The sequence below is a fragment of the Channa argus genome, chromosome 1 (assembly GCF_033026475.1).
Source record: "Channa argus isolate prfri chromosome 1, Channa argus male v1.0, whole genome shotgun sequence".
NCBI classification, from domain to species: Eukaryota; Metazoa; Chordata; class Actinopteri; order Anabantiformes; family Channidae; genus Channa; species Channa argus.
This window is the reverse complement of record NC_090197.1, coordinates 8,070,805-8,093,950: the sequence shown is the minus strand read 5'-3', so window position 1 is coordinate 8,093,950 and position 23,146 is coordinate 8,070,805. Positions and strand designations below refer to the sequence as shown.

The 23,146-nt window shown below is 43.3% G+C and overlaps 1 protein-coding gene across 22 annotated transcripts in view; it reads left to right on the top strand.

Annotated features, from left to right (window-relative positions):
* The window catches only part of macf1a (microtubule actin crosslinking factor 1a), a 194,909-nt gene that overhangs the window by 118,096 nt on the left and 53,667 nt on the right, over positions 1-23,146 (top strand). For 21 of the 22 annotated variants that reach the window (XM_067479025.1, XM_067479114.1, XM_067478944.1 and 18 more), the window contains 29 exons: positions 231-6,425; positions 6,578-6,733; positions 6,893-7,108; positions 7,288-7,461; positions 7,653-7,940; positions 8,869-9,018; positions 9,184-9,417; positions 9,540-9,719; positions 9,800-9,973; positions 10,203-10,370; positions 10,992-11,183; positions 11,289-11,462; positions 11,639-11,762; positions 11,886-12,085; positions 12,208-12,525; positions 12,689-12,855; positions 13,984-14,140; positions 14,305-14,416; positions 15,172-15,234; positions 15,630-15,868; positions 15,995-16,124; positions 17,838-18,037; positions 18,208-18,435; positions 18,513-18,789; positions 19,129-19,727; positions 19,938-20,126; positions 20,237-20,443; positions 21,894-22,211; positions 22,465-22,647. In XM_067479025.1, the coding sequence (XP_067335126.1) occupies positions 231-6,425; positions 6,578-6,733; positions 6,893-7,108; positions 7,288-7,461; positions 7,653-7,940; positions 8,869-9,018; positions 9,184-9,417; positions 9,540-9,719; positions 9,800-9,973; positions 10,203-10,370; positions 10,992-11,183; positions 11,289-11,462; positions 11,639-11,762; positions 11,886-12,085; positions 12,208-12,525; positions 12,689-12,855; positions 13,984-14,140; positions 14,305-14,416; positions 15,172-15,234; positions 15,630-15,868; positions 15,995-16,124; positions 17,838-18,037; positions 18,208-18,435; positions 18,513-18,789; positions 19,129-19,727; positions 19,938-20,126; positions 20,237-20,443; positions 21,894-22,211; positions 22,465-22,647 (12,012 nt within the window). The remainder of the gene's footprint in view (positions 1-230; positions 6,426-6,577; positions 6,734-6,892; positions 7,109-7,287; positions 7,462-7,652; positions 7,941-8,868; positions 9,019-9,183; positions 9,418-9,539; positions 9,720-9,799; positions 9,974-10,202; positions 10,371-10,991; positions 11,184-11,288; positions 11,463-11,638; positions 11,763-11,885; positions 12,086-12,207; positions 12,526-12,688; positions 12,856-13,983; positions 14,141-14,304; positions 14,417-15,171; positions 15,235-15,629; positions 15,869-15,994; positions 16,125-17,837; positions 18,038-18,207; positions 18,436-18,512; positions 18,790-19,128; positions 19,728-19,937; positions 20,127-20,236; positions 20,444-21,893; positions 22,212-22,464; positions 22,648-23,146) is intronic. The other variant, XM_067478850.1, reaches the window with a different exon arrangement.

The window sequence follows — 23,146 nt, the reverse complement described above, 5'->3', positions numbered from 1 at the left end:
TTAGTCATGCTTTGGTTGTGGGTTTTATTTTCTGATTCTGCCCTTTATGTACTGTATAAAGCTCATTATACATTTAATATGTAATATTATACTATTACATATTAATATTATATATATATCTCATATATTAATATGTTGATATAGTACAGCATGACAAACATAGAATCATGTTCATTTACTGGCTCAAACACGTGTTCAATTTTAACTATAACTTTTTCTATTTTTTGTAGAACCCAACTGTCATTGCTGGAGTAATTGACTTGGGAACAGTGGAAACATTTCCAGTGTTTCAAGCAGCCCAGCGTGGTCTTATTGACCAGGACACCTGCCGCATATTGCTGGAGGCCCAGCTCATTATGGGTGGCCTCGTCCAGCCTGACTCCCCTCTCAATCTTTCCCTGGAACAAGGTCTGGCTCAAGGCCTTATTGACACCCACACCAAACTGTTCCTTTCTGAGCTAGAGAGAGCCTTGCTTGTGGTGGAGAATACTAACCCTACGGGTGAACAACAACCAAATGTGTTGCCAGTAGCTGTGGCCATGGAGTTGGGGCTTTTCAGAGAGGAGGTGGGACTTCGTATTCTGGAACTCCAGATAAACACTGGAGTTTTGAAAGATTCTGTGGGAAGAATTATAAGTTTGGAGCAAGCAGAAGAAACAGGACTTATGACTCCCAGAACCCTCACAAAACTCCAATCAAGGCTACAACACAGAGAGCTGATTGATCCAAACACAGCTGAAAAATTAAACTTAAATGAGCTACAACAGCGCTGTGTCCTCAATGAAGACTCAGGTCTCCTTGTCTTCCCTGTGAAACAGCAACCTGGAGGAACAGTGTGCCTCTGCTCCGGAAGAAAAGTTGGCATCTTCCGAGCAGTCCAGGAAGGCCTAATTGATCGCAAAGTTACTGTACGACTTCTTGAAGCTCAGCTGTTTGCTGGAGGTATTGCTGACCCACGCTCTGGCCATCGGCTGACAGTTGATGAAGCTGTTCGTCACGGCCTTTTGGACCAGGATCTGGCTTGTGCCATGCTTGCACGTCAGCTCCAAAATGGAGGAATTCTAGACCCTTTCAGTGGTGAACGCCTGGATTTGGAAGAGAGTATCTGCAGAGATCTTCTCTCCCCTCGTTTGGCTCTGTTGGTCCTTGAGTCTCTTTGGACTTTCATGGGACTGCTCTGGCCTGAATCTGGAGAACTTATGCCTTTTGCTGAGGCTCTTCAGCAAGGTGTGATCTCAGCAGAGCTAGCAAAGAACATCCTAGCACATCGCCATACCATTGGGGCTTTGTACAATCCAGAAACCTTCCAGGTGCTGCCCCTAAATCAGGCTGCTGAAGAGGCCCTTGAGCCTTGTGTAATAGATTTTCTTAAAGACATTCAAATCCCAGATGTTCTTCTCAACATAAATAAATCTGGTACCCCATCTCTAAATCGTTTGAGCTGGGGTTCCACAAGCTCTTCTCCACCACCGTCCTCGCCACCTCCTTCATCATGTCCCACTGGCCTTGTGTTTGACTCTACACCAAAAGATGGAATGAATCCTGAAGAACAAGCAAGACACAAGTTGTTGTTTCACCTCATGACTCACAGCTATGTTGATGCCCGTTCTGGCAAACGCCTGGTGTTGCTAGACCCTGAGGTGGTGGAGTTGGTCACAGCTACTGAACTGATTGCTCGGGACTCTGTATCTGGAGGTCAAGTTGAGTCTCTATATAGCTTGAGTACAGATAAGCAAGAGAAGATGCAAATGATAAGAGAATTCAATGTGGCAGATCAAGGAGTGGATGATGAACAAATGGAAATTGAAAAAGAAACTTTGATTGAAGTCACACCAAGTAAGGATTTAGAGATCAGTGATACAGGTCGTTCAGAAGCAATAAATGATGGAGGATATGACAAACATTTGCTGCAAAAAACATCAGTAATTTGTGAGACTGATTGTGCCTCTGCAGCTAAAGATGAGCTTGTTGATGGTAAAGATGCTGAAGTAAAAGCTAAAAAGAAAGAAATGTTCAGTTCTTCTTCTGCTATGGGCCCAGCTTCTGCTATGGGCCCAGCAGAGTTGGTTATAACTGAATCCAAACCCAGTGACAATGGGAATCAGGAGATTTCAGCCATTTCAGCAGTAGAAAGTAACAGGGTCAGGGCATCTATCAAAGCAGAGGAAGTTGTTGAAAGGAAGACAGTAGAAGAACCAATTCAACTGGTAGCAAATGAAGACATTCATTTAACACAATTTAAAGATAGCAAAGATTTAAAACATTCCCAGACTGAATTTGAAATGATGAAAGAGAAGGTGCCTGAGACAGAGACAGACTTACAGCATGGTAAACCTCAGTTTGGTGGTCAGGAAGTAGCAGTTGAAAAAGAAGAGGAGGCTGCTCAGTTGGAGAGGCTAGTCCTAGAGCTCCGACAAGGAGGTCTGATGACAGAAGAAGGGGAGAGGCTGCTTCCAGATGAGGCAGTAGCCCAGGGTGTCCTCCCTGGCCACACTGCAGTTAAATTAATGGCTCAGGCAGGTCTATTTGGTGGTTTTGTAGATGCTAGCGGTGGTGAGTCACTTAGCATGGAAGATGTCATGCATGAGGGTTTACTGGATGAAGATTTGATGTGGAGTGTTCTGCAGTCAGAAAAAAACATTGCGGGAATCATTGATGTAGAGAAAAAGCAGATCCGTGGCGTAAGGGAGGCAGCTCAGGCAGGTTTGATTGATTCCAACACGGCTGCTCGACTTATAGAAGCCCAAGTGGCATCTGGGGGAATTGTTGACCTACGTAGGGATAAAAAAGTGTCTGTCACTCTAGCAGCCAATCTGGGACTCATTGAAGAGGATCAACGAGAAGGTCTTGTGGCACTAGAGAAGGCATACAAAGGAAAAGCTACAGCTGTGGCAGCAACCCTTACTAAAGCTAATTTACAGCTACAGATGGAAGGTGTTATTGACCCAGAGTCTAAGTCTCCAGTTCCTCTGGAGCAAGCAATTCATAAAGGGATAATTAGGCCAGAGGATGCTTACCAGGTTTTGGCAAGGCAGGTGGCTGAAGGTGGCATAATACATCATGCTTCAGGAATGAGGCTTTCGGTCTCTGATGCTGTAGATAGAGGACTAGTCGATCGGTCCATTGCTCCTGGGCTAGAAGAACTAGAGTGGGTCTATCAAAGAAAAGTCAGTCCCTTATCACATCCAGATGCTGTTGTTTTACAGGCATCGACAGGTGCTATTTACGACCCTGACTCTGGATGTAAACTGACATTAACTGAGGCTGTTTCCAAAGGTCTCCTGGATGAGAATATAGCCAGTGAAGCGATGGGTTCTCTGACTGTAACACAAGGAGTACTTGAACCCGAAACTGCACGCATTGTACCTTATTCTGAACTTGTGTGCCACGGTAAGATAGATGTTGAAACAGGTAAACGTTTCTTGGAGGTGAAACCATTCAGAGGCATTCAAAATGAGAAAACGGGAGAGACATTAACCCTTTTTGAGGCAGTTGCATTAAAGCAAGTTGACCCAGTTCCAGCATTGAGACTGCTCCAAAGCCAGGCAGATAGTGGAGGCATCATTGATAGCAGTACTGGAGAAAGGCTCCCCCTATCTGAAGCCTGTAAGAGAGGCTTAGTTGGAGACGATATGGTCAGGGTAATAGCCAGCAACCAGAGTTTGATAGGGGGTTTAGCTGATGTCGCTGGGCACAAAGTCTCAAGGCTCACTAGTCCTGTTGCCGTAGGACTCCTATCCAGCGACATAGCTTCCGAGATTGAGGACAAAGTGACTTCATCTGAGATAGACGGTGATAAAGGTAGTTCTACACCTGTTGTCTCATCAAAAGGTACATACAGTCCCGCGATTATATGTTCAGTGTCAACCACAGGCAGTCCAGCAAACTGGTCAGTAAATATAGAGGAGGAGTCAAGACCTCCACTTTCAGAGAAAAGTGTACAAGTCACAGCAGATGATGGAAAGACATTAACATCTGTATTTTCAGATCAATTAACATTATATGACTTCACTACAGAAGAGGGCCAAGTAGAAACACCATTGTTAGTTGAAGAGGAATCTTTAATTGAGCTGGACCAGTCAATAGACCTCTTGTGTAATTTTGCAACTAAAGTTGAGGAAAGAATTCAACTAGCCTTAGAAGAGAGACTACCACAAAAAGATTCATATAAGTTAGGGAATCTTCCTAAACAGGACTACGGTAAGACTAAGCTTGATGACAACCAGAAACAGAGCATTTTCAGGGATTCCGATGGGGAATCCATGGTACATGTCAATGACACTGACAAAGATTCACAGGACGAAGTCAGAAAAGGAGCTGCCATTTTGACGTCTCACGAAGATCTTGTAAAGGTTCAGGAGGAAGTGTGTAGATCCACTGATGAGAGCAAATCAGTGGTTCATCATGTTGAAAACCAGACAGGTGCTGTGGCAGCAGAAATTAGAGATGACAGGGAAAGCAAAGGCAACATTGAACTGCCAAAACTGACTGAAGAGAAAAAGAGGACAAGTGATGAGGCAGGACACAGGGATAGTGGTTTAGATGGTAAGGGTAAAGAGTGTGAGAAACCTATAAAGACTGAAATCAAATCTAGCACTGAAAATGAACAGTCAAAACAAATGTTGCCATCTACATCCAAAGGGACGGAGAGCAAAAGTAAGAAAAAGCGGAAGAATAAAAGGAAAGGAAAGGGAAAGGAAGCAGATGGTGAACTACAGCCTCCACATACAGACTTTCCATCTGAAATTGATCAAACTGATCCAGACTTTGAAGGACAGCCTGAGGCCACAGATGCAGTCACACAGGAGTTTACATTGCAAGAAAATTATGAGATCACACAACATCATGATCAGGCAACTTCTCTAGGCCTTTCTCTTGAAAAAAGTGAAGGAAAGACTGATCAGAGAGCTAAGGCTGAAAAATTGGAAAAACAGGGACTGGAAGTTAAGGACATTCTTAAATTCACAGCAAATACTGTGGAGTCAGGGAAAGATGCCATAGAAATTTCACTGTCAAAGGATGTAGAAAAGGATGTTGTAAGAAGCGAGATGGAAATGGAGGAGCAGCAAGAGAAAGTTCATGAGAAGGCTTCTGTCTCTCAGCAACCAGAACAACCCAAGAGCAGTCAGGAGCTGAACAAAGGGAAAAAGCAAGAACTTCCTCAAAAATCTAATCTACCAGATGACAAGAAAGCAGCTTTGATACTGAAAGCCAAAGAGAGCATTCTTAAAAAGGTATTTGAAAAAGGAGTAAGTGAGAAGCAGGCAGCTGAGGAGTTGCAGGCAATGCGCAAAGATGTTGGAAAAATGGACAGTCCAGGCACAACCTTCAGGGATGTAAAGGCACAAACTCTGCCATCTAATACTGATAGAGCGGAGAGAATTGATGTCCAAGATGTAAGTGTCAAGACACTGAATGGTTCAACAAGACAGACTGAAGAAAAGATGGGTGTCAAGAAAGACAAAATGAAGTTGGCAAAAGTAAAAGAAGATACAACTGTTGAGAAACCTTTTGTCCAGGAGCACATGGAGACCAAACAATTGAAGGCCTCTTTAACTGAGCGAGAAAATAACTGGAGTCTTGGAATAGAAAACATTCAAAAAGATGTTGAGAAAGCTCCACCAGTCCAGCTCCAAGAAACCCAGCAAAGTAAACAAAGTAAGAAGAAGAAGAAGTCCAACAGCTCAAAAGTGAGCAAATTTGAACCTAATACTGAGATGTTACAGACTGATAAAAACATTGAGTCTGAGGTGACAACATCAGAAGTTCTCATTAAATCTACAACACCAACTGAAGTGTTGGTAACCGAATCGGATAGCTCAGCTTTCACTAAAGAGAAGAAGGTAGATAGATCTACCGATGATCAGCAACCCAGTAATGTAATCCAGCCTTCTGTTAGCGATGGGACAAATGCAATGGAAAGCTCAGAAATTCACGTTGAAGAACCTGAGATCAGTCAACATAGTCTGCCATATTTACGTCAATCAGAGGAATCCATTTCTCCCATTCAGGAACACATACAAGTAGCAGAGGTCACATCTGTTGTAAAGGAAGCGCCCCAAGAATCCCATTCAGAAGCCAGACATGCTATGGAATCTACTGACGTTTCTCACATTCGGCCCACAGCTGAGGCTATTGCTTCCAGCACACAACAAGATAAAGCAACTGCAAAAGAGGACAGGAAAAAACCTCAAGTTGAAAGTACTAATATTCCTGAAACAGAATCTCCAAAAGACCACAGACCGCATCTGGATTCTCCAGAAACAGTGCCTTTTCTTTCAGAAGATGCTTCAACTGAGTCTGAAACACCTGGAGTCCCTGAGTCTGATACAGCCACTGAGAGTTGGGGGGAGGAAGAGGAAGATGTCGGGGATAGCCAAGAAATTGTGTTAAAGAAAAAGGTGGAGGCATCTGTAACTGCCAAGGTAAGAAAAAGTAGAACCTTTAGGAAGTAGTCTTCATGTAGGTTTGTTTAAACACAACATATGTCTTTATGTTTATAAACGGATACATGTCCAAATTAATGTGAACTATCTTATTAAGTTGTATTGTGTTATTTTTGTCTCTGTCTTGACAGTCTTCGTTAAAGCGTCAGGAATGCTTGGAGCACGACCAGCACATCGTAGCCCTGGTCTCGATGGTACGACACATTGAGGTTCAACTAAAGCAGCAGCAACAGCAGGCTGTCGGCCGCAGCCTCCGTGCCCTGGATGATGTCATCAGGCAGACTGAGGTAAAAGGCTGATGGAGCTGTGTTGCACTTACATTTTGCAGTTTCAGTTTTGCATATGGTCACCAGTGTGAGACAAACAACGAAGGCGATTTAGAGCTTAGTCTCTTACGAAACAGTTTCAAAAACCCTTTTGTTTTCTTTCGCTAATCTGTCTGTCAGACTCTGGACCTTGAATTGCGTGACTTGGAGCCAGAGATTACCAAGGAAGTGGAGACTGCTGAGCAACTCTCAAAGCCCCAACCTAAAGATGTTCCTCCCCAGCTTCTATTAGCCCTGGAAAAAGATGGGCGTAGCTTGGCTCGAGGGTATGAAGCTGCCAGAGCACTATCTGAGGGCATTCTGCAAAGTCTACGAGAGCACAGAGACTCATACAAGGTAAAATAGGAAGTCAAGACGAAACCAGAAAGAAAGGAAGTGTAGACTATTTGAAGCTCATCTGTTGTAGAGGTGACATGGAATTATTTTTTGGTATTTTGATATGTAGATACCGATTAGAAGGGGACAAAGCTACGCTTTAGGACTTCAAGATTTAATCCCTCTAACCTTTCTCTCAGGAGGCAGTGACGGCTGAGTACAAGTCGCTGGGAGGAAAAGTGGAAAGGCTGCTGTCCTGGTTGAAGGAGACAGAGGCTCAGTTGGACGGAGGAATGGCAGGGGTGGAAAAAATGGCGAAAGCTGAGAAGGATGACGACCATGATCGGCTGTCGCAGCAGCTGAACGTTTGCAAGGTAAGTTGCCTTCACTTTTTAATGATACTCATATTTTGAAGAATGCGTAAAAGGAACAAGGCTTAGGTGACGCGATGACTCTGGTAAAATTCTAAGACTTGGAAAACATATATTCATCCTTTCACATCCATGTCCATCCATCCACTTATGTTACCCTGCTCACTTTCCCCTGATCTTTCTCTCTTTTTAAGGAGCTCCAGTCTGCTCTGATGGCTCGCTCCAGTGAGGTCAACGACATGGCCTTTGACATTCAGGTATTCGTCTCAGAGCGGGCTCAGGACTTGGCGCCTGAGGACAGCAGGCAGCTGCTGGGGCAACTGCAGCAGCTCCAGAGGTCCTTCCACAGAGCGTCCGGCCAAGCCCAGGCGTGGGCCAAAGCTCTCTCCACCCAGAGAGAGCGTGAGGAGGAATGGCAGCGCAAGGAGAGGATAAAGGCGGAGGAAAAGGAGAGAGAAAGTCAGAATGCAAGGGAGAGAGAGGTTTGGAAAAGCATAATTGAGTCAAATTGGTTTGAAGTGTTGCACTATTTATCACTAATATGGTTAAATACTGTTATTTTTCAAATAATATATTTCACAACTTCTTAACTATTTTCATGCTATACAGCGTTTCCATTTTCTTAGGCACTCGCATACTATATAAAATCATCTTAAACTCCCTTAGCACTAGAACCTGGAAACTGATGTGAACTAGCTAACTGCCGCCGTAGTTTAGACTTGTTTTACCATTATACACCGGCTCAAGTCGTCTCCCATCATTTCATACCTGGATAGCAACTCACTGCTGCTCTTGTTGCCAATGCTTCGCCACTCGACAATGACAGTATCACCACCCTCACTCCTACTACACAGGCTTTTATGCAAGTGTGTTTGCTACTCTGCATGTCTCAATAACGTGTATTATTAACCTGTTTGCCTTGCTGTTCCAGATTGCCACAGAAGGAAATCGCTTGTCTCACGGCGGTAAAGGCTAGAGATTTTATAGCAGAAAAGCCTCGCTGGCTACAGTGCTTAACTGTTTTTCCTCTCGTCTTGCCTAAACCCGGAGAAAGGGGGAAAAACAGTGACTGATTGGTTTTCAGAATTGTATGTTGTTGCTTGACCAATATTGCGAAACAAAAATTCTCTGTGTGTACTTGTCGGTATGTCTGCTTGTGTGTTAAGTGTGAACTCTGGACACAATCTGCTCAAAGCTTGGCAAAGTGTGCAATTTACAAGTGTGCATTTAATGTGCTCTTATTTTGGGATGGGTAAAAAAATGTTAGATAAAAAATGATCTGTCACATGATTCAGTTAATGGTATGCGATTGCCTCCTCTGCAGCAATTCATGCCAGAATCAGTTTTCCTCACACTTTCCTTCTTTGTGGCTCTTGTGGCCTTTTTTTCTTCCTCCCTTATTTCTTTTAGGTGGTTAAACAGCAGAAATCCGAGTGCTCTCAGAAACTAGAGGGTCTCACTATGTGGTTGGCTGGAGCTGCCAGTTTGCTGGCCAGTCAGAAAGCTCTAGCAGATTCAGGTGATGTGAATGCGCTGAAAGACAAGCAGATGAAACTAAAGGTATGACACTTTGACCTCTTTATGATGTAATATTTGCATCTGAACTCAATCTATTTTATGGTTAATATCTGCACCAAAAGCGCTGTTGATCATCACCTGTCATCAAGAATACACAGGGGGGTAAAGGTCGACTTATTGTATTTACCTTGTTTTCTCTTTGTGCAGGAAGTACAGAAGGACCTCCAGAGTAAAGGTGAGGGCATAGCTGAGGCCATCCGCTCTGTAGAAGATTTCCTGGCAGAACGAGGAGAAAATCTAAGCCCGGAGGAGAGAGAGAACCTCCAGGGGGCGCTAGCAAGAATGAAGGATCAATATAGCTCCCTGACTGAATCAGCAAGCGCATCACTCTCAGAAGTCAACACAGCCATCAACACCACCGTACAACAGAACACACAAAGGGTACGAAGATGAGAGAAGTTATACGTATACGTTATTACTATTTATTGTTTAAAAATAAGTACATAGCCTATTTTAAATGGCAGTTGTCAGTCTGATCCTCTGTCTTTGCTCTTCCCTTCCAGGCAAAGGCAGTGGAGGACCTCCAGGAGACACGAGGCCAAATAGTGTCCCTGTTAAAGGACTTGTCCTCCCTTAACCAGCTGGGCACAGGAGGAGTCGGATCTGCAGTGGGTCAAGATGTTTGTGATCCCCCGTTCTCAAAACCAGAGGCTGCTGTCCTGTCCCACGCAGAGATGTTGCAGGTCAGAATCTCAAATCTGTGTGTATTTTGTCATGTATCCTATAATTTCGTTAGCAAGTAACCTTTGACTTCTTTTGACAGGCACAGCTTCAGCAGCTCCAGGCTCAGCAGGCACAGATACTCCAAGTCACCCAGTCCGTTCGCTCGCTTTTAGACCAACCCGACTCCACTGTTCCTCCTGAAGAGAAGCAACATCTCCGAGCTACTCTGGACCGGCTGCAGGCCCAGCACCAGGACAGTTTGCAGAGCTGCCAGGTACTCAATTTATATACTTTATTCAGTGGGAATGTTAAGTCAACAGCTAGGAATTGCAACTGATATGATTTTGGTAAGACCAAGAAAACAGGCAAGACAGATTTTACCCTTTTTTTTGGTGGGGGTACTGTGTATTTAAAAGTAAAGTATATTTTGTATAAATTATATTTTCTATTTTTATTGTATTTTATAGTTGATTGACTGCTGCCGCTGTAATGATTTCTTGTAGGACCGTCTGAGGAAGTCTGAGGCTCTAAAGGATGAGTTGATGAAGTTCCTCCAAGAACAAGCAAGTTTAGGTGCATGGCTGGAACAAAGTGAACAGGAGCTCCATTCCCTGGGGGAAGGGGAAACTGATGCGCAAGGACTTAAGGGCAGACTGGATGAGCACAGAAAGGTACAGAGAAGACTCATACTAATTCAATTGTTGACTGATTAATTATATCGATTTGATTAATACTTGGATATTGAGGGAAGCACCGATTAGACCCGCAGACGTACACATGCTTCTACTGGCATTGGAGGAAATAACTTTCGGAGCTGTCATAACTATCTTTGTGCGTGATGCCACAAAATGGCCCGTCTACAGCTTTAAATCATTGCTGTGGATACTTTTCTGGCCTCTAGATGGGGCTGGTTAGATTGTAATTTAGCTGCTTTCAAGTGAATTGAATATGGTAAGAAACTTTACTTATTAAAACTAGCCCCAGATTAAAACGCCACACTGCAAAAATTATGTTTTTGGTTTTTTTTACATTTAATTAACCATAGAAGTTCCCACATTCAGTTTTCATTATTCTGTATGCCTTTACATGCCCGATTTAAACTAAAACAATCACAAATTTAGATCTGCAAGCAATTATGAAACTGCAGTGAATTATCTTGGAATAGTTTTCTTGTTAAGAATTCCTTTATATCCCATTTGTAATGTTTTAAATGCTTTTCTTGCACATTTTTCATAAACATTCCTGCTTCGAACACAGAACTTGCTGGTCAGTAAATGTATCTGTACTTTCAGCTCTCTGAGGATGTAATTTGCCATAAGGCGGACCTGCGTTTCGTCTCCATCTCTGGTCAGAAGGTTCTGGACTCCATTCGAGGAGCCCAAGAGCAACAAGGTGTTTCTGATCCAGCTCTGAACAGCACCAAGGAAATGGTTACTGACAAGTTACAGGATGCTAACCACAGATACACGACCCTACACACCAAGGTGACAGTGGGGTATAGAAATTGTCAGAAGTTTGCGTACTTATTCACCTTTTTGACATTGTCTTGAATTAATACAAACATCAATCTTTTTGTTTGGTGTCCACAGTCCACAGAGTTGGGAAGTCGTTTGTCTGGGCTAGTGGAGAGATACCAGCAGTACCAGGATGAGGTCGTCTCCCTTCACTCTTGGCTGAGCACTCAGGAGCAAAACCAAAGCATCGCCAAACCCAGTGGGGACACAGACCCACAGAACCTGCAGAACACGTTACGACAAGTTCAGGTAACAAACAAGTGTGAGGAGGTTAGGCAGGTTTGAAGCATGGAAAAAGTGTTACAGTCTGGCCTAGTCGGCATTCCTTCTTCTGATAATGACTACAAAGTTTGAATTCAGTCGAGTATATGAAGTGTAGAAAAAAAGAGTGGCTGTACACCTGTAAATGTGTCGTCTGTCATCAGCTGCTGCAGGATGAGATGGCAGAGCGCTCAGTGCAGCTGGAGAAGGTGAAGAGAGCAGGAAAAGATCTGGTCAGCACAGAGGAATCTCCTTCCCTGAAAGCTGTTGACATACTCTGTGCTGCAGGTAATTTAATCTGCTACATCAGTTTAATTGCAGACCACTGAGGGTTTTCTCCTTTGGTTTATCAAATAAGATTGACGTCATAGTCTGAATGTTTTTTGTTTTTTTTTGTATCCTTTAATTCAGATGGTTTGGAGAAGAGATTTGGCTCCCTTTCTGCGTCTGTCTCTGAACGGGCTGAACAGCTTCAGACGGCCGTGGCCCAGTCTGTCAGCGTCCAGGAAGGCCTGAAGGGTCTGCTCAGCTGGCTGGACAAACTGAATCTCAACCCCGGGCCAGTAGAGCCCAATGCACAGGCTGTACAAGATGCTCTTACCCAAAATCAGGTATGACCTCTCGAAGGGAAAATGTAAAATATCTTTAAGAAGTCAAAATTATGAAAACTTATCCTGCATTTAAAAAGAAACCCTGCCATTGTAAAATCTCACTTCTTCTCTTCCCTTATCAGAAACTACGGCAGGAGCTGCTTTCCAGACAGGGCAGCGTGGAAGCAACACGAGACTCTATTTCCAAACTACTTCAGAGCTCTGATGCCTCCACAGCCTCTGGCCTCCAGAGCTCCTTAGATGAACTGACTCAGCGCAACGCTGCAGCTCAGGCCAGCCAAGCCGAGAGAGAAGCTGAGCTTAAAGGGCTTTTGCCCAGACTAGAGAGCTACGAGCGGCTGGGAACCGACCTCCAGGTCTTTACCCAGAGCAGACTCAAGGCTTTAAGCCCAATGGGGCAGCCAGACCGCACTGTGGATGACTACGGGCAAACCATTGAGGTGCACAGAAGAGTTATTTTTGTATAAATAGATCATCTGTTTCAAGGTCTCATTTAAGATATTTGGTATGACAGTTCAACTCTATATGATTAACACACCTGTCGCTCTGTTCAACATGTTTTTTTTTTTTGTTTTGTTTTTTTTTACCTGTGTGGCTTGTCAGGAGGTCCGGGCAGAGCTGGAGCAGGAAGCTGGTCAGCTGAAATCCTTCTGCAACCTTGGCACCGAGCTCAGCCAGTCTAAAGCTTTCAGTAACACACAAAGCTTATTGGATAAGGTCAAAGGGGTGTCTGATGAGTTCACCCAACTAGAAGCAAATGTCAGTGAAAGGTAAAAGCTCGCTTTGGATGTCAACATTATTTTGTCACAGTCAATAAGGCTAATATGACTAGTTGGATTTTGGAGCATAAATACAGGAATAGTGGGCATGATTATATTGAAACCATTATTATTTGCAGCTTACATTTTTTTTAAATTCCTCTCATCCGCAATTCACCCTGAAATACACAAGGGGGCACTAGATAGCTGTCCGTGGTGTTCGGTCCCATTTCATGTGAAAATAACAGAGGCCAACCAAGATTAGACAGATGGCCTCAAATGAAACAAAAATGTAAGATTTGTTTAGGCCTGCTAATAAAAAGTGTGAGTGCTTCTGCAGAACAGACTATGCTGTTGGCATTACTAAAATTGTAGCCTTCCTGGAGCAATAGTTGCTATGCCTACCCTCTATGACGTCCTGTGAGCAGGCGGCTGGTAATGTATAAATACCCTCAGACTGGTTCAGATCTTTTTTGATAATACCGGAGTTTGGTGCATCAGTCGCAGATATAGATAACCGGTATAGGCAGTGTAATGAACATATATAAAAATGTCCTAATCCTATAGAGAATTTAATTTAATTTAATTTAAGTCACACTGCACTAATGTAGATTATTTACAGTGTCGCCTGATGTTTCTCAGCAGTTGGTTTCCAAGTATTGTAAGTGTGTCCTACTGTATGTATGTACTGTATCTCTGTGAAGAGCAGACCCAGGTGCTAATATAAGCAGTGTGGACATGGCTCATTGTCCATCCTATAAACTGCCCTCTCGGATAACTCCCAGCCTCGAATCCCGAGGGGGAAAAAAATAGCAACATGATAATGATACTGCTCCATGCCAGGCGATTTCACTGAGCTGTTTTGTCTGCAGGCAGTCAGCACTTTTCCAGTCTTAGCTTGAGACAGATCACATACAAAGAGAAGGAGGTCAAGACTGTGTCAGTGCTGCCCAGGGGCCTTGAAGCCTCTATGTCAAAAGTGCTTTGTGAATTCGTTTTTTAAGAGAATATAATGCAAAAACTGCTTAGGAGAGATTGCTTTCCATTAAAAACAAAATGTGATTCAGGATTAGTTTTCTCTTTTGTTACCTGTCCTTTCCCTTTTCCTCTTAATTAATTTTTTTTTTTTTTCTGACACAGGTTTGCTGCTATCCAAGCCTGTGAGCAGCAGCTACTTCAGTTCCGTGGCCTCTCTGGTTCCCTCCAGAGGTGGATTGAGACGGCACAGGACCAGCTGCCGCCCAAAGAAGCCAACCTCAACACAGAGAGCCTGCAAAGAAGAGTTCATCAGCTCAAGGTGTGTGTGTGGGCGTGTGTGTGTGTGAGTGTATGTTTAATAATTTACCGACCACAACTGTATATACAAATTCTCCATACATTGCTTATAATAAAATAATCGATATATTTAGGGACATATTACTTGAATCCAGTGACTATATCATATGTTCTCAATGCTTTCAGGACGTGTTGAACGAATGGGAGTCACAGGGATCCAGAGTCCAGGAGCTAAACAAAACTGGCTCAGAGCTGGAGTCCCTCATCATCGACATCACTGCTCCTCAAACCAAAACCGGTAAGATGGAAACGATGGAATCATTATCCCACTCTACTTCAGTTTAAATCATATTTTTTAACATATGACAGTTTTCTGTTAGTAATTTAGTTCATATTTGCAGATGATGTCAAGAAAGGGGGAAAAAAGTCAACAGAGATTCATTAATTTTTATAACCTGACAGTAAAACAGAAATGCAAATAAATCAGAAGGTAACGTGGGCCAAATCTGAATCCAGTAAAAGAGCATTTGTCATTAATTCTGCCGTGGTAATTGGATCTGATGCAGATAAGCTGTGATGGCAAGTTTAAATAATGTCACAGGGATTAGTAAGGGATCAAACAATAGTCTTGTCGACTGCATGGAAATTCAATTCTATTCAACAATAGACAAACGCATTACTGTGTATTTATAATTAACTCCAGTACTTCAGAATCAAAACTATATCCTTATACATAACCGTTGAGGCAAATCAACACCTGTTTGACTTAGTCTCAAAAAGTATTGCATTATATTGGATTAGATTGTTGGGTATGTTGCTAATATATACATTCTTTTGATTTCTGTGTTATGCAAAGACTGTGTATCCTCCGTGTCTTTATCACTGCTGTCTGTCTCACCGCTGCTTTTGTCCTCACACTAAGCTCTGTGTCACTAAAATAACTCTGCTGAATATGTCATACACTTTTATTTGAGCTTTAAATGTATTCATATTTCTTTGTGTGACCATGTTTGCGTGAGTGTGTACTCAGTCATGTGTGTGTCTTTCTCTCAGGTGCTGCCCAAATCAATGGCTCCACAGGTTCCAGCAGTGTCAATGGCATTCACACCTGTAAAGGTGAGCTCTCCCTTTAGCTCTCTCTGTCCTGTTGGCTCTTTGCTATCACACAGTATCTCTCCCTAAGATTTGTGTCTGTGGTAAACTTCAGCACCAGTTATTTGTGGTGCTTCGCCAATATTGGTGTTTATGATTTAGTGTTGGTCACTTTGAGGGATTTTCCCATTGTTTTATGTGTTGCTGCTTCCTGTGCCTCTGTCTATGCAAAACAGATATCAGTGACAAATGGTTGCAGTTTCAAAAATATTATTCCGATATCAAGACCCACAGGTCTTTGTCTAGGCTCCATTTAAACTCACTCTAGTTGATCTGTACTTGTAAAAGTATTTTTTTTCTCTTCTGTTCTCTGCTCTTTACTTAGCACTTTTCTACTTTCTTTTCTGTGTTGCCTGTAGATCTTACCGAACTCCAGGTAGCCGTGTCTGAAGTGAATGGTCGATATGAGGCTCTGGGCGGGGAGTTGAAGGAGCGACTCGGTCGCCAACAGGCTTCACTGGAGCTGAGGCAAAAGGCGAGACAAGGCACAGAGGAGCTCAAGAGCTGGTTGACAGACAAAGAGCAAAGCCTGAAACAGGGACAGACTGGCTCACCGTCCAAACCCGAGGTAGTACGAGCCCAGGCTCAAGAAAACAAGGTAAGAGACTTACAGGCACACTCAGTCAAATTTAAACATAAGTACTCATCACCTTTAGCTCATGAATTTCTGTGAGCTTGTTCTAGAAGAACTGTAAATCATGTCATGTTGTCTTTCCTCCTCCAGGCCCTGCTCTCGGAGCTAGCTGACCACTCTGGGAAGGTGGAGCAGCTGAAGAGCACACTGAGGAAGCTGATCACTGACAACCCTGATTCACCTGAGGCAGACACCTGGAGACAACAGCTGCAAGAGATTGGTACGTGTGGCAGATGACAGAAATATAAATGGACATATGGCGAAGGAAAAATGGATAGATCAGAGCTCTGTCCCAACTAATGCAGATGCCGACAGGTGAAGATAGGTGAAAAACATTAAGTACATGGTAACAGCTACTGGAGATGCTGAACTGTAGGACACTGTGTCATAGAAATACACAAAGAAACAGCCTATTGTGTCAGAGTCTGAGACAGTCATGTGAAGGTAACATGTAGTGCGTTTACCTGCACTAAGGTACAGTAAACTGATCATAATTGGCTTTCTATCACAGCTGTGTCAGTATGTACTGAGGGTGTTAGGAAAAAGGGAAAAGTTCAGGAACCAGTATGTTCTGTCATTATACACTTTGAAACCATTGATCATAGTTTTTAAGTCCAGAGTAGAGAAGTTGGTTTACCGATCTGCTGCTTGTATATGTGGGTTTACAGGGACTTTCTGCAAATTAAGATCTTGATTAAAACATATACAATCCATGAATGAATAATAATGGATTAAGCATCAGTCAGTACACAAAACGGACACAATTAGCTATTTCTTTGCCAACTGCTGTGTTTGTTCCACACCAAGTCTCTGTAGTAACACAGATCTTTGTCCTTATTTTTTTATCAATTACTTTAAGTCCTCTTTGCCATTATTTTGAAATTGCAGTTTGTCAAAGTGGACCGGACTCGCATTTATGCTATCAACTCTATCAAATTAAACACGGTCTAAAATACATTGTTATAGTAAAGTATTAATATTTTTGTAAAATTTAACTAGAGAAAAGAACAAGAAAAGTTCTTGAAAAGTTCTTTTCGAACGGGGCTACTCATTCCAGGTCCTTGAGAGCTGCTGTCATTGTTTTTTTAACTATCCCTGGCCAACCCACTGCTGATTACCTGGATCAGTCAGTCAGAAGCTGGAAGAGGCCATCCTAGCTGAGGGTGGATTGGGGAGCAGACAAATTGAATTGATACCTTTCAGCTTCCAATAGACTGAACACACCTAATGAAGGTAATCAGCAGAGGGGAGGCCAGGGATAGCTGGAAAATCTCAAGGTGTCTATTCAGAGAAATGTGATACCACATCGGTGAGTTTATGTGAACTGTCGGCCTTTACGTGAAAATGTGATATTGAAATAAAGAGTAACAAATGTGTAGATGCTAGACATTGCTAGAGAAGATCATGTTCAGAGAAAAAAAGCTTTCTTTTAAAGGAACCTAAAGCTTGGAAAAAGAAGGGACATTTTGATGGTGGAGTGTTTGTTTTAAAAAAAGTGACTACAGCATTGCTAATGGTTCTTCCAAAAGTTGGAGACAAACTGAGATCAATATTATCCAGAGACGTTTTCCCATCAAGGCTGTTTGTTTACTTGCATACTTGATACCATCACCAGGGCATTGTGTAAGGAAACAGAATTGACAGAAATTTCCATCTATTTCATTTTTAAAGTCATATGGTGGACTGAACACACACATACACAGCCGAATGGCGGAAACATGACATGAGAAAGAGACCAAAAACTAGGACAGAGAGAAATTACTCGTTGTTTAAATCAAGGATGCTGATTTTAGACTGTACTGTAATGTGTCGAATATTAGAGGGAAAACTGATAGTAAATTAGACAGAAAACCTAGTTATACACTGGACAACGGCCTTTTCTTTTGTTTTATGTTTTCCCCACTCTTCTTTATCTCCATTGGGTAATTTCCAGACTCACGCTGGCAGACAGCCAATCAGACTGCAGCCCAGAGGCAGACTGAGCTCGAAACATGTGCTGATAGACTGGGCAGCTTTGCATCAGCAGCCAATCAGCTGGGCCCATGGCTGAGGGAGAAAGAACTGATGATGAGTGTGCTGGGACCACTGAGCATCGACCCCAATATGCTTAACACACAAAAACAACAAGTGCAGGTATGTGGCAGAAACTTTTTAAATAAAGTAAGTAAGTTGTAACATTTGCTTTTGAACCATTAATTATCAGAAAGCCCAAGATTTTTTTTTTTTTTTTTTTTTATTGTTACTTTTTTCAGGGGTTTCATCAGGCTTTTACATCTCATGCTTTAAACACCTCTTTTTTTCAGTTCATGCTGCGTGAGTTTGAGACCCGGCGGCCACAGTTTGACCAGCTGACACAGTCCGCGGAGGGTATCCTCTCCCAGACTGGTGACTCTGCACAGGACCCCAAGGACCTGGAGGAGGTGCAGACGGAGTTTGGCTCCATCTCTCATCAGTGGGGCGACCTCACAAATCAGCTGAGTCAGAGGTCAAATCACATCGACCAGGCCCTAGGAACCAGTGAGCGGTACCAGGTGCGTCTAGTTTTAAAGCTTTTAAGTTCTGCTGTCTGCATGAACATATAGTTCTCTAACCTTTCTCCACTATCCAGACCCTGCTAAAGGAACTCTCCTCCAGCGTTTCCGCCCTGAGTGAGCAGTTGGACGCTCAGGCCTCTTTGAGTGCCCATCCCGAGGCACTGAAACGTCGCCTTCAGGAAACCGGAGAGATCCGCTCTGAGCTGGAGAGACGACGGATGGAGCTGGCCGAGGCTGAGAGGCTCTGCCGGGAGCTGAGTGCCATCATAGCTGAACCCTACCTAAAAGAAGAGCTGAAAAAACGGCTGGAGAGTGTCAGTGGGCCACTGAAGAGTCTGGAGGAGCGCGCTGGTGTGTTGCATTTGTCTGGCTAATATAGTAATTGGCTTCTGGTGGATCTTAATATGACCTCCTGGCTTGTTTATGATTGGTCTACTTGCAAGTAGTGCTAAATTTACACTAATAACGTTAAGCTTTATCCAGTGAATTAGTTAAATTTTAATGTTGAACAACATTTCCTTTCAAACTTAATCTCTCTGAGCTGTAATGGGAATATTGTTTGGATTACAAAAACCCTTCTAACAGATCTTTGGAATAAATATAACAAGATCAGTTTGTCCTTTTTTGTTTGAAATAGTTTCTGAGTGTTTATGTTTCTAATCCCCTGTGTTCTTCTCGTCTTTCCTGTAGCCGACGGTCTTTCTCAGCTCCAAGCTGCCCTGTCCTCCACCCAACAGTTCCAGCAGATGTTTGAAGAGCTGCGCTCCTGGCTTGACAAGCAGGCAGATCTTCGAGAATCATCCAGTGATGCCCTACCCTGCCAGCCGGAGGCCCTCCGCTCCCTGCTGGCACAGACAGATGAGTTTCAGCGTGGAATTGCCAGTCAGCGAGGCTCCTATGAGCTGCTTCAGGCTGAGGGAGCGTCACTGCTCGCCAGTCTCCCAGCGGGCGGAGACGAGCGCTCTGCCCTGCAGTCCCGCCTGGCCTTGTTACGACAGGACTGGGAAGGGTTGAACCAGCGAATCTCAGATCGAGAGGGCAAACTGAAAACCACTCTGAGCAAAGCCGTATCCTATCAGCAGTACAACGCAGAGTTGGTACTGTGGTTAGCAGAGTGTGAAGAAAAGGATGGAGAAATCCAGCCAACACTTGATTCGTCTGCCTTGGATGAAGCCCTACAAAAGGCCAGAAGTCTGTCACTGGACCTTGATAGACGACAACCCCTTCTGGAGTCTTTCAATACTGCTGCTGATCAGCTGCTGGAGCAGTGCTGTATTGGAGAGGAAGAGGTGTGTAGTTGATTTAGATTTACCAGATTAACATTTTGATTTCTACTCTCCACCGTGTGTTATCATTAGATATTAAAGAGTCTCTCATTTGCATGAATATTGTGAAATTCTTTAGAGCTTTATGATTGTATTAAGGGGATGTGGCTGTTAAATTTGGAGACGCACCGAATTCAGTAAATAAAGAAACTTATTTTTAATAATTTTCTATAGGTACGAGATGAGAAGGCCCAGCTCAACCGCAGAGTGTATGGACTGGGAGAGAGGGTCCATAACCGCACCTCCCAGCTGGAGGAGCTGGCTAGCCGCCTTAAGGAGTTTGAAGAGGGCAGACAGGCTGTGGAGAGGAGGCTGGAAGCAGCCAAGCACCAGATTGAAGTCCAGGAGGCTCTGGGACCTCAGGTACTGCAAACATATTGTTCATATTGCATTGTACTTATCAACAAAGTACTGGGGCAGCATATACAGGAAGCGAATGAATTTCTGATTCACCTTAAATCTCTTTTGTTCAGGCCTGCAGTGCCAAGAGTCTGGAGAGACTTAGAAGTCAGCAGGAGAGCCTGAGGTCCCTGCAACCACAGGTGGTCTACCTCAGAGATCTGGCCCAGGGGCTGGTGCAGGATGCCCCCCAGACATCAGGAGACAGCACTGAGGGGGCTGACCGGCTTCAGGAGCAGGCCAAAGACACAGAGAAAGAGTATAATGACATTACAGACAAGGTGAGGAGCAGAGTCACCGTCAGGAAATATATATGATAATAATATAATATAATAATACAATATGTTTGGTTTTTTTAATCGTTGTTATAAGTTATGTAGCTTTTATAAGGTCTCAAGCTAAAACAAAAACAGACTTAGCACAACAACTTTTTGAAAGATGAATTTCAGCTCAGAGGACATGTTTTGTTGTCCTTTGTAGCTCAGTGTTGACCCTCAACACATTTCTGAAATAGTTAATTGTTTGTTGAAGAGGTCACGGGCGAAAGCCAGTGAGTTTCCAAAATATACTTAATCCACATACAGCGTTGAAGCACTGAAGCTTCTTCCCTGTGGCAGACGGCTGTAGAAACCAGCATATAAAAAAAGAGTCGCAACAATTACAAGTTACTGTACAGTCTGAATTTAGGAGATGTTGAGCAACTAGGGAAACTATTTATATCAAGGGTCACGGTGTGAGAGGACGTCAGGTCTAGTGTGTGTGTTTGTGGGGGTGGGGGTCAGTGCTTAGACAAGTGTCAGTGAGCTGAGAGAGAGCAGAGCTGTCAGAAGAGTTTGGCTATTAGACTTACAGTAGTCATATATGGTCATTGTGGACATTCTACACTTGATCATAGTTTGAAATGTAAACCTGAGCGTGGAGAATTTGGCACCCACAGTTCTGCATCTCCAGTGGCTTCATGAAGCACTGTGGCTCCTTCAGGTACCACGCCCAGTAACCCACAATGACACAATAAAATGACACTAATTCTAACCATTTAAAATGAAAACTTTTACTGAAGCATTTGTTTATTTATGTATATTCCTGCAGTCCAGCTTCCAAATATACTGCTCAAGCTCTCATAGCTATCACAGGGGCACCAAATGTCTATTCAAACAATCTGCAACATACTTTTTTTAAAACCAAGAGGTTTTATCTATTTATTTTCTGTTTTGAAATATGGCTCTAAAGTACTTTTACTGGGGAAAAGAGTTGCTATGCTGTAGGAAACGTGGAAATCTGCCTGCTCTTAGATAATGTTTCTGCCTTCTCTTTCTTGCACCTACACTGACTAAATCTATTTTTACTTGGTGTTGCATCATTTTCTGGTTTGACTACACATTGCTTTTTTCCAGTGATTTGTTCAGCTTTACCAGAGAAAATATTACCACACATGCTCCTATTTTCTGGTTAATTTGATGAGGTAATGCTTTCGTATGCCACAAATATCGCCACTACGTCTTTGTCCATAGCAAATCCATAGTAAAGCCATTTTTTAACACCACACACAACAAAAGTTGCACCTGCCCATCCATCCATCCATTATTACTATGTGGAGAAACCATGAATGAGCTAAATATGGTTTTTGAATTGAAACGCACTTTATGATAAAATACAAACTTGACTGTGCTTCTTCTAAAGCCTTGTGTGCATTTTCCTCAGTCCGTCTCTTTACATTTTTTTATTCATCAGATTGAGCAGTGCTGCTCCTCCCTGGAGTCTCGGCTGCAGGGAGTCGGCGAGGTACAGTCTCACGTGCGAGATGTCTTCTCACGCCTCGCCGACCTTGATGATGAACTGGACTCCCTCAGCCCCGTCGGACGTGATGCGGACTCCTTAGCCTCTCAGACTGACGCCCTGAAGGGCTTCCTGTCCCGTCTGGCCAACCTCAGGACAGAACTGGAGGGTCATGCATCTGAATGCACTACCATGCTACGCCGAGAGGGCTCCTCACCCGATCTCCTGGCTCTCAGGAGGGAGACTGAAGCTCTTAGTCGCCAAGCTGGCAAGGTGAGAGACAAGGAAGAAATAATGGTCATTGTGGTGGTAGTGATCTTTAATTATTCGACCTCTGCTGCAGCAGTGATGGACTTTTCCAACATCTAATCTTATTAAATGTTTGTGTGAAATTCTCGAAGTTCATGACATTATCAAAGCACTCACTTTAGCAATGACGCATTAGTTTCTCGATGAATTGTTACGAAACAAAATTGTAAAAGTTCGTTTTTTCTGGACTCTGATTATTTAATTCTTTTTCTGCCAGCTGAGTGAGCGTGGACAGGCCAGATTGGACCAGATTGAGGACACTGCAGAGCGTGTTCAGGAGTTCTACAGGCTGGTTGCTGAGTTGCAGGGCATGCTTGGAAGGGCTGAAGAGGGGCTGAAGGAACAAGGCATGGTCGGCACAGAGGTGGAGATGATCAAACAGCAGCTGCAGGAGTTCAAGGTAAGATGGTTTTCTTCTCGCTGGTTATTTCCATGGACGCGACATGTATGAATATCAGCATACAGTTGTGTGTTCGTGAGGTGGCAGTGTGAACAGTATGCATGTGGTTTTCTGTGGCATACACTACAGCACACAATAGTGTGTATGTTTACATGTGTGTTTGTCACTGAAGTGGAATTAATCTTAACCATATTCAGGGTGTAAAGGTTGTACTTGTTTGTTCTGTTCTGTACAGTCACTTCCTTTCACATGATGCTGTTAAATCGCATTTCTACAGATAAACAGAACAGCCAGTGCTCTAACAGCTAGTTAGAGCACAGATCTGTGTGTGAGATGAATAGTGACATTCAATAATTGTAGAGCCTCTGAGGAGGTCTGTATCCATCATTTCCTCTTGCTCATACCCCTAAAGACCATGAAGTAAGGGTGTGTGTGTGTGTGTGTGTGTGTGTGTGTTTTACGAGTCAGCGATGGTTATTAGTTAGGTCACGCATCTCTT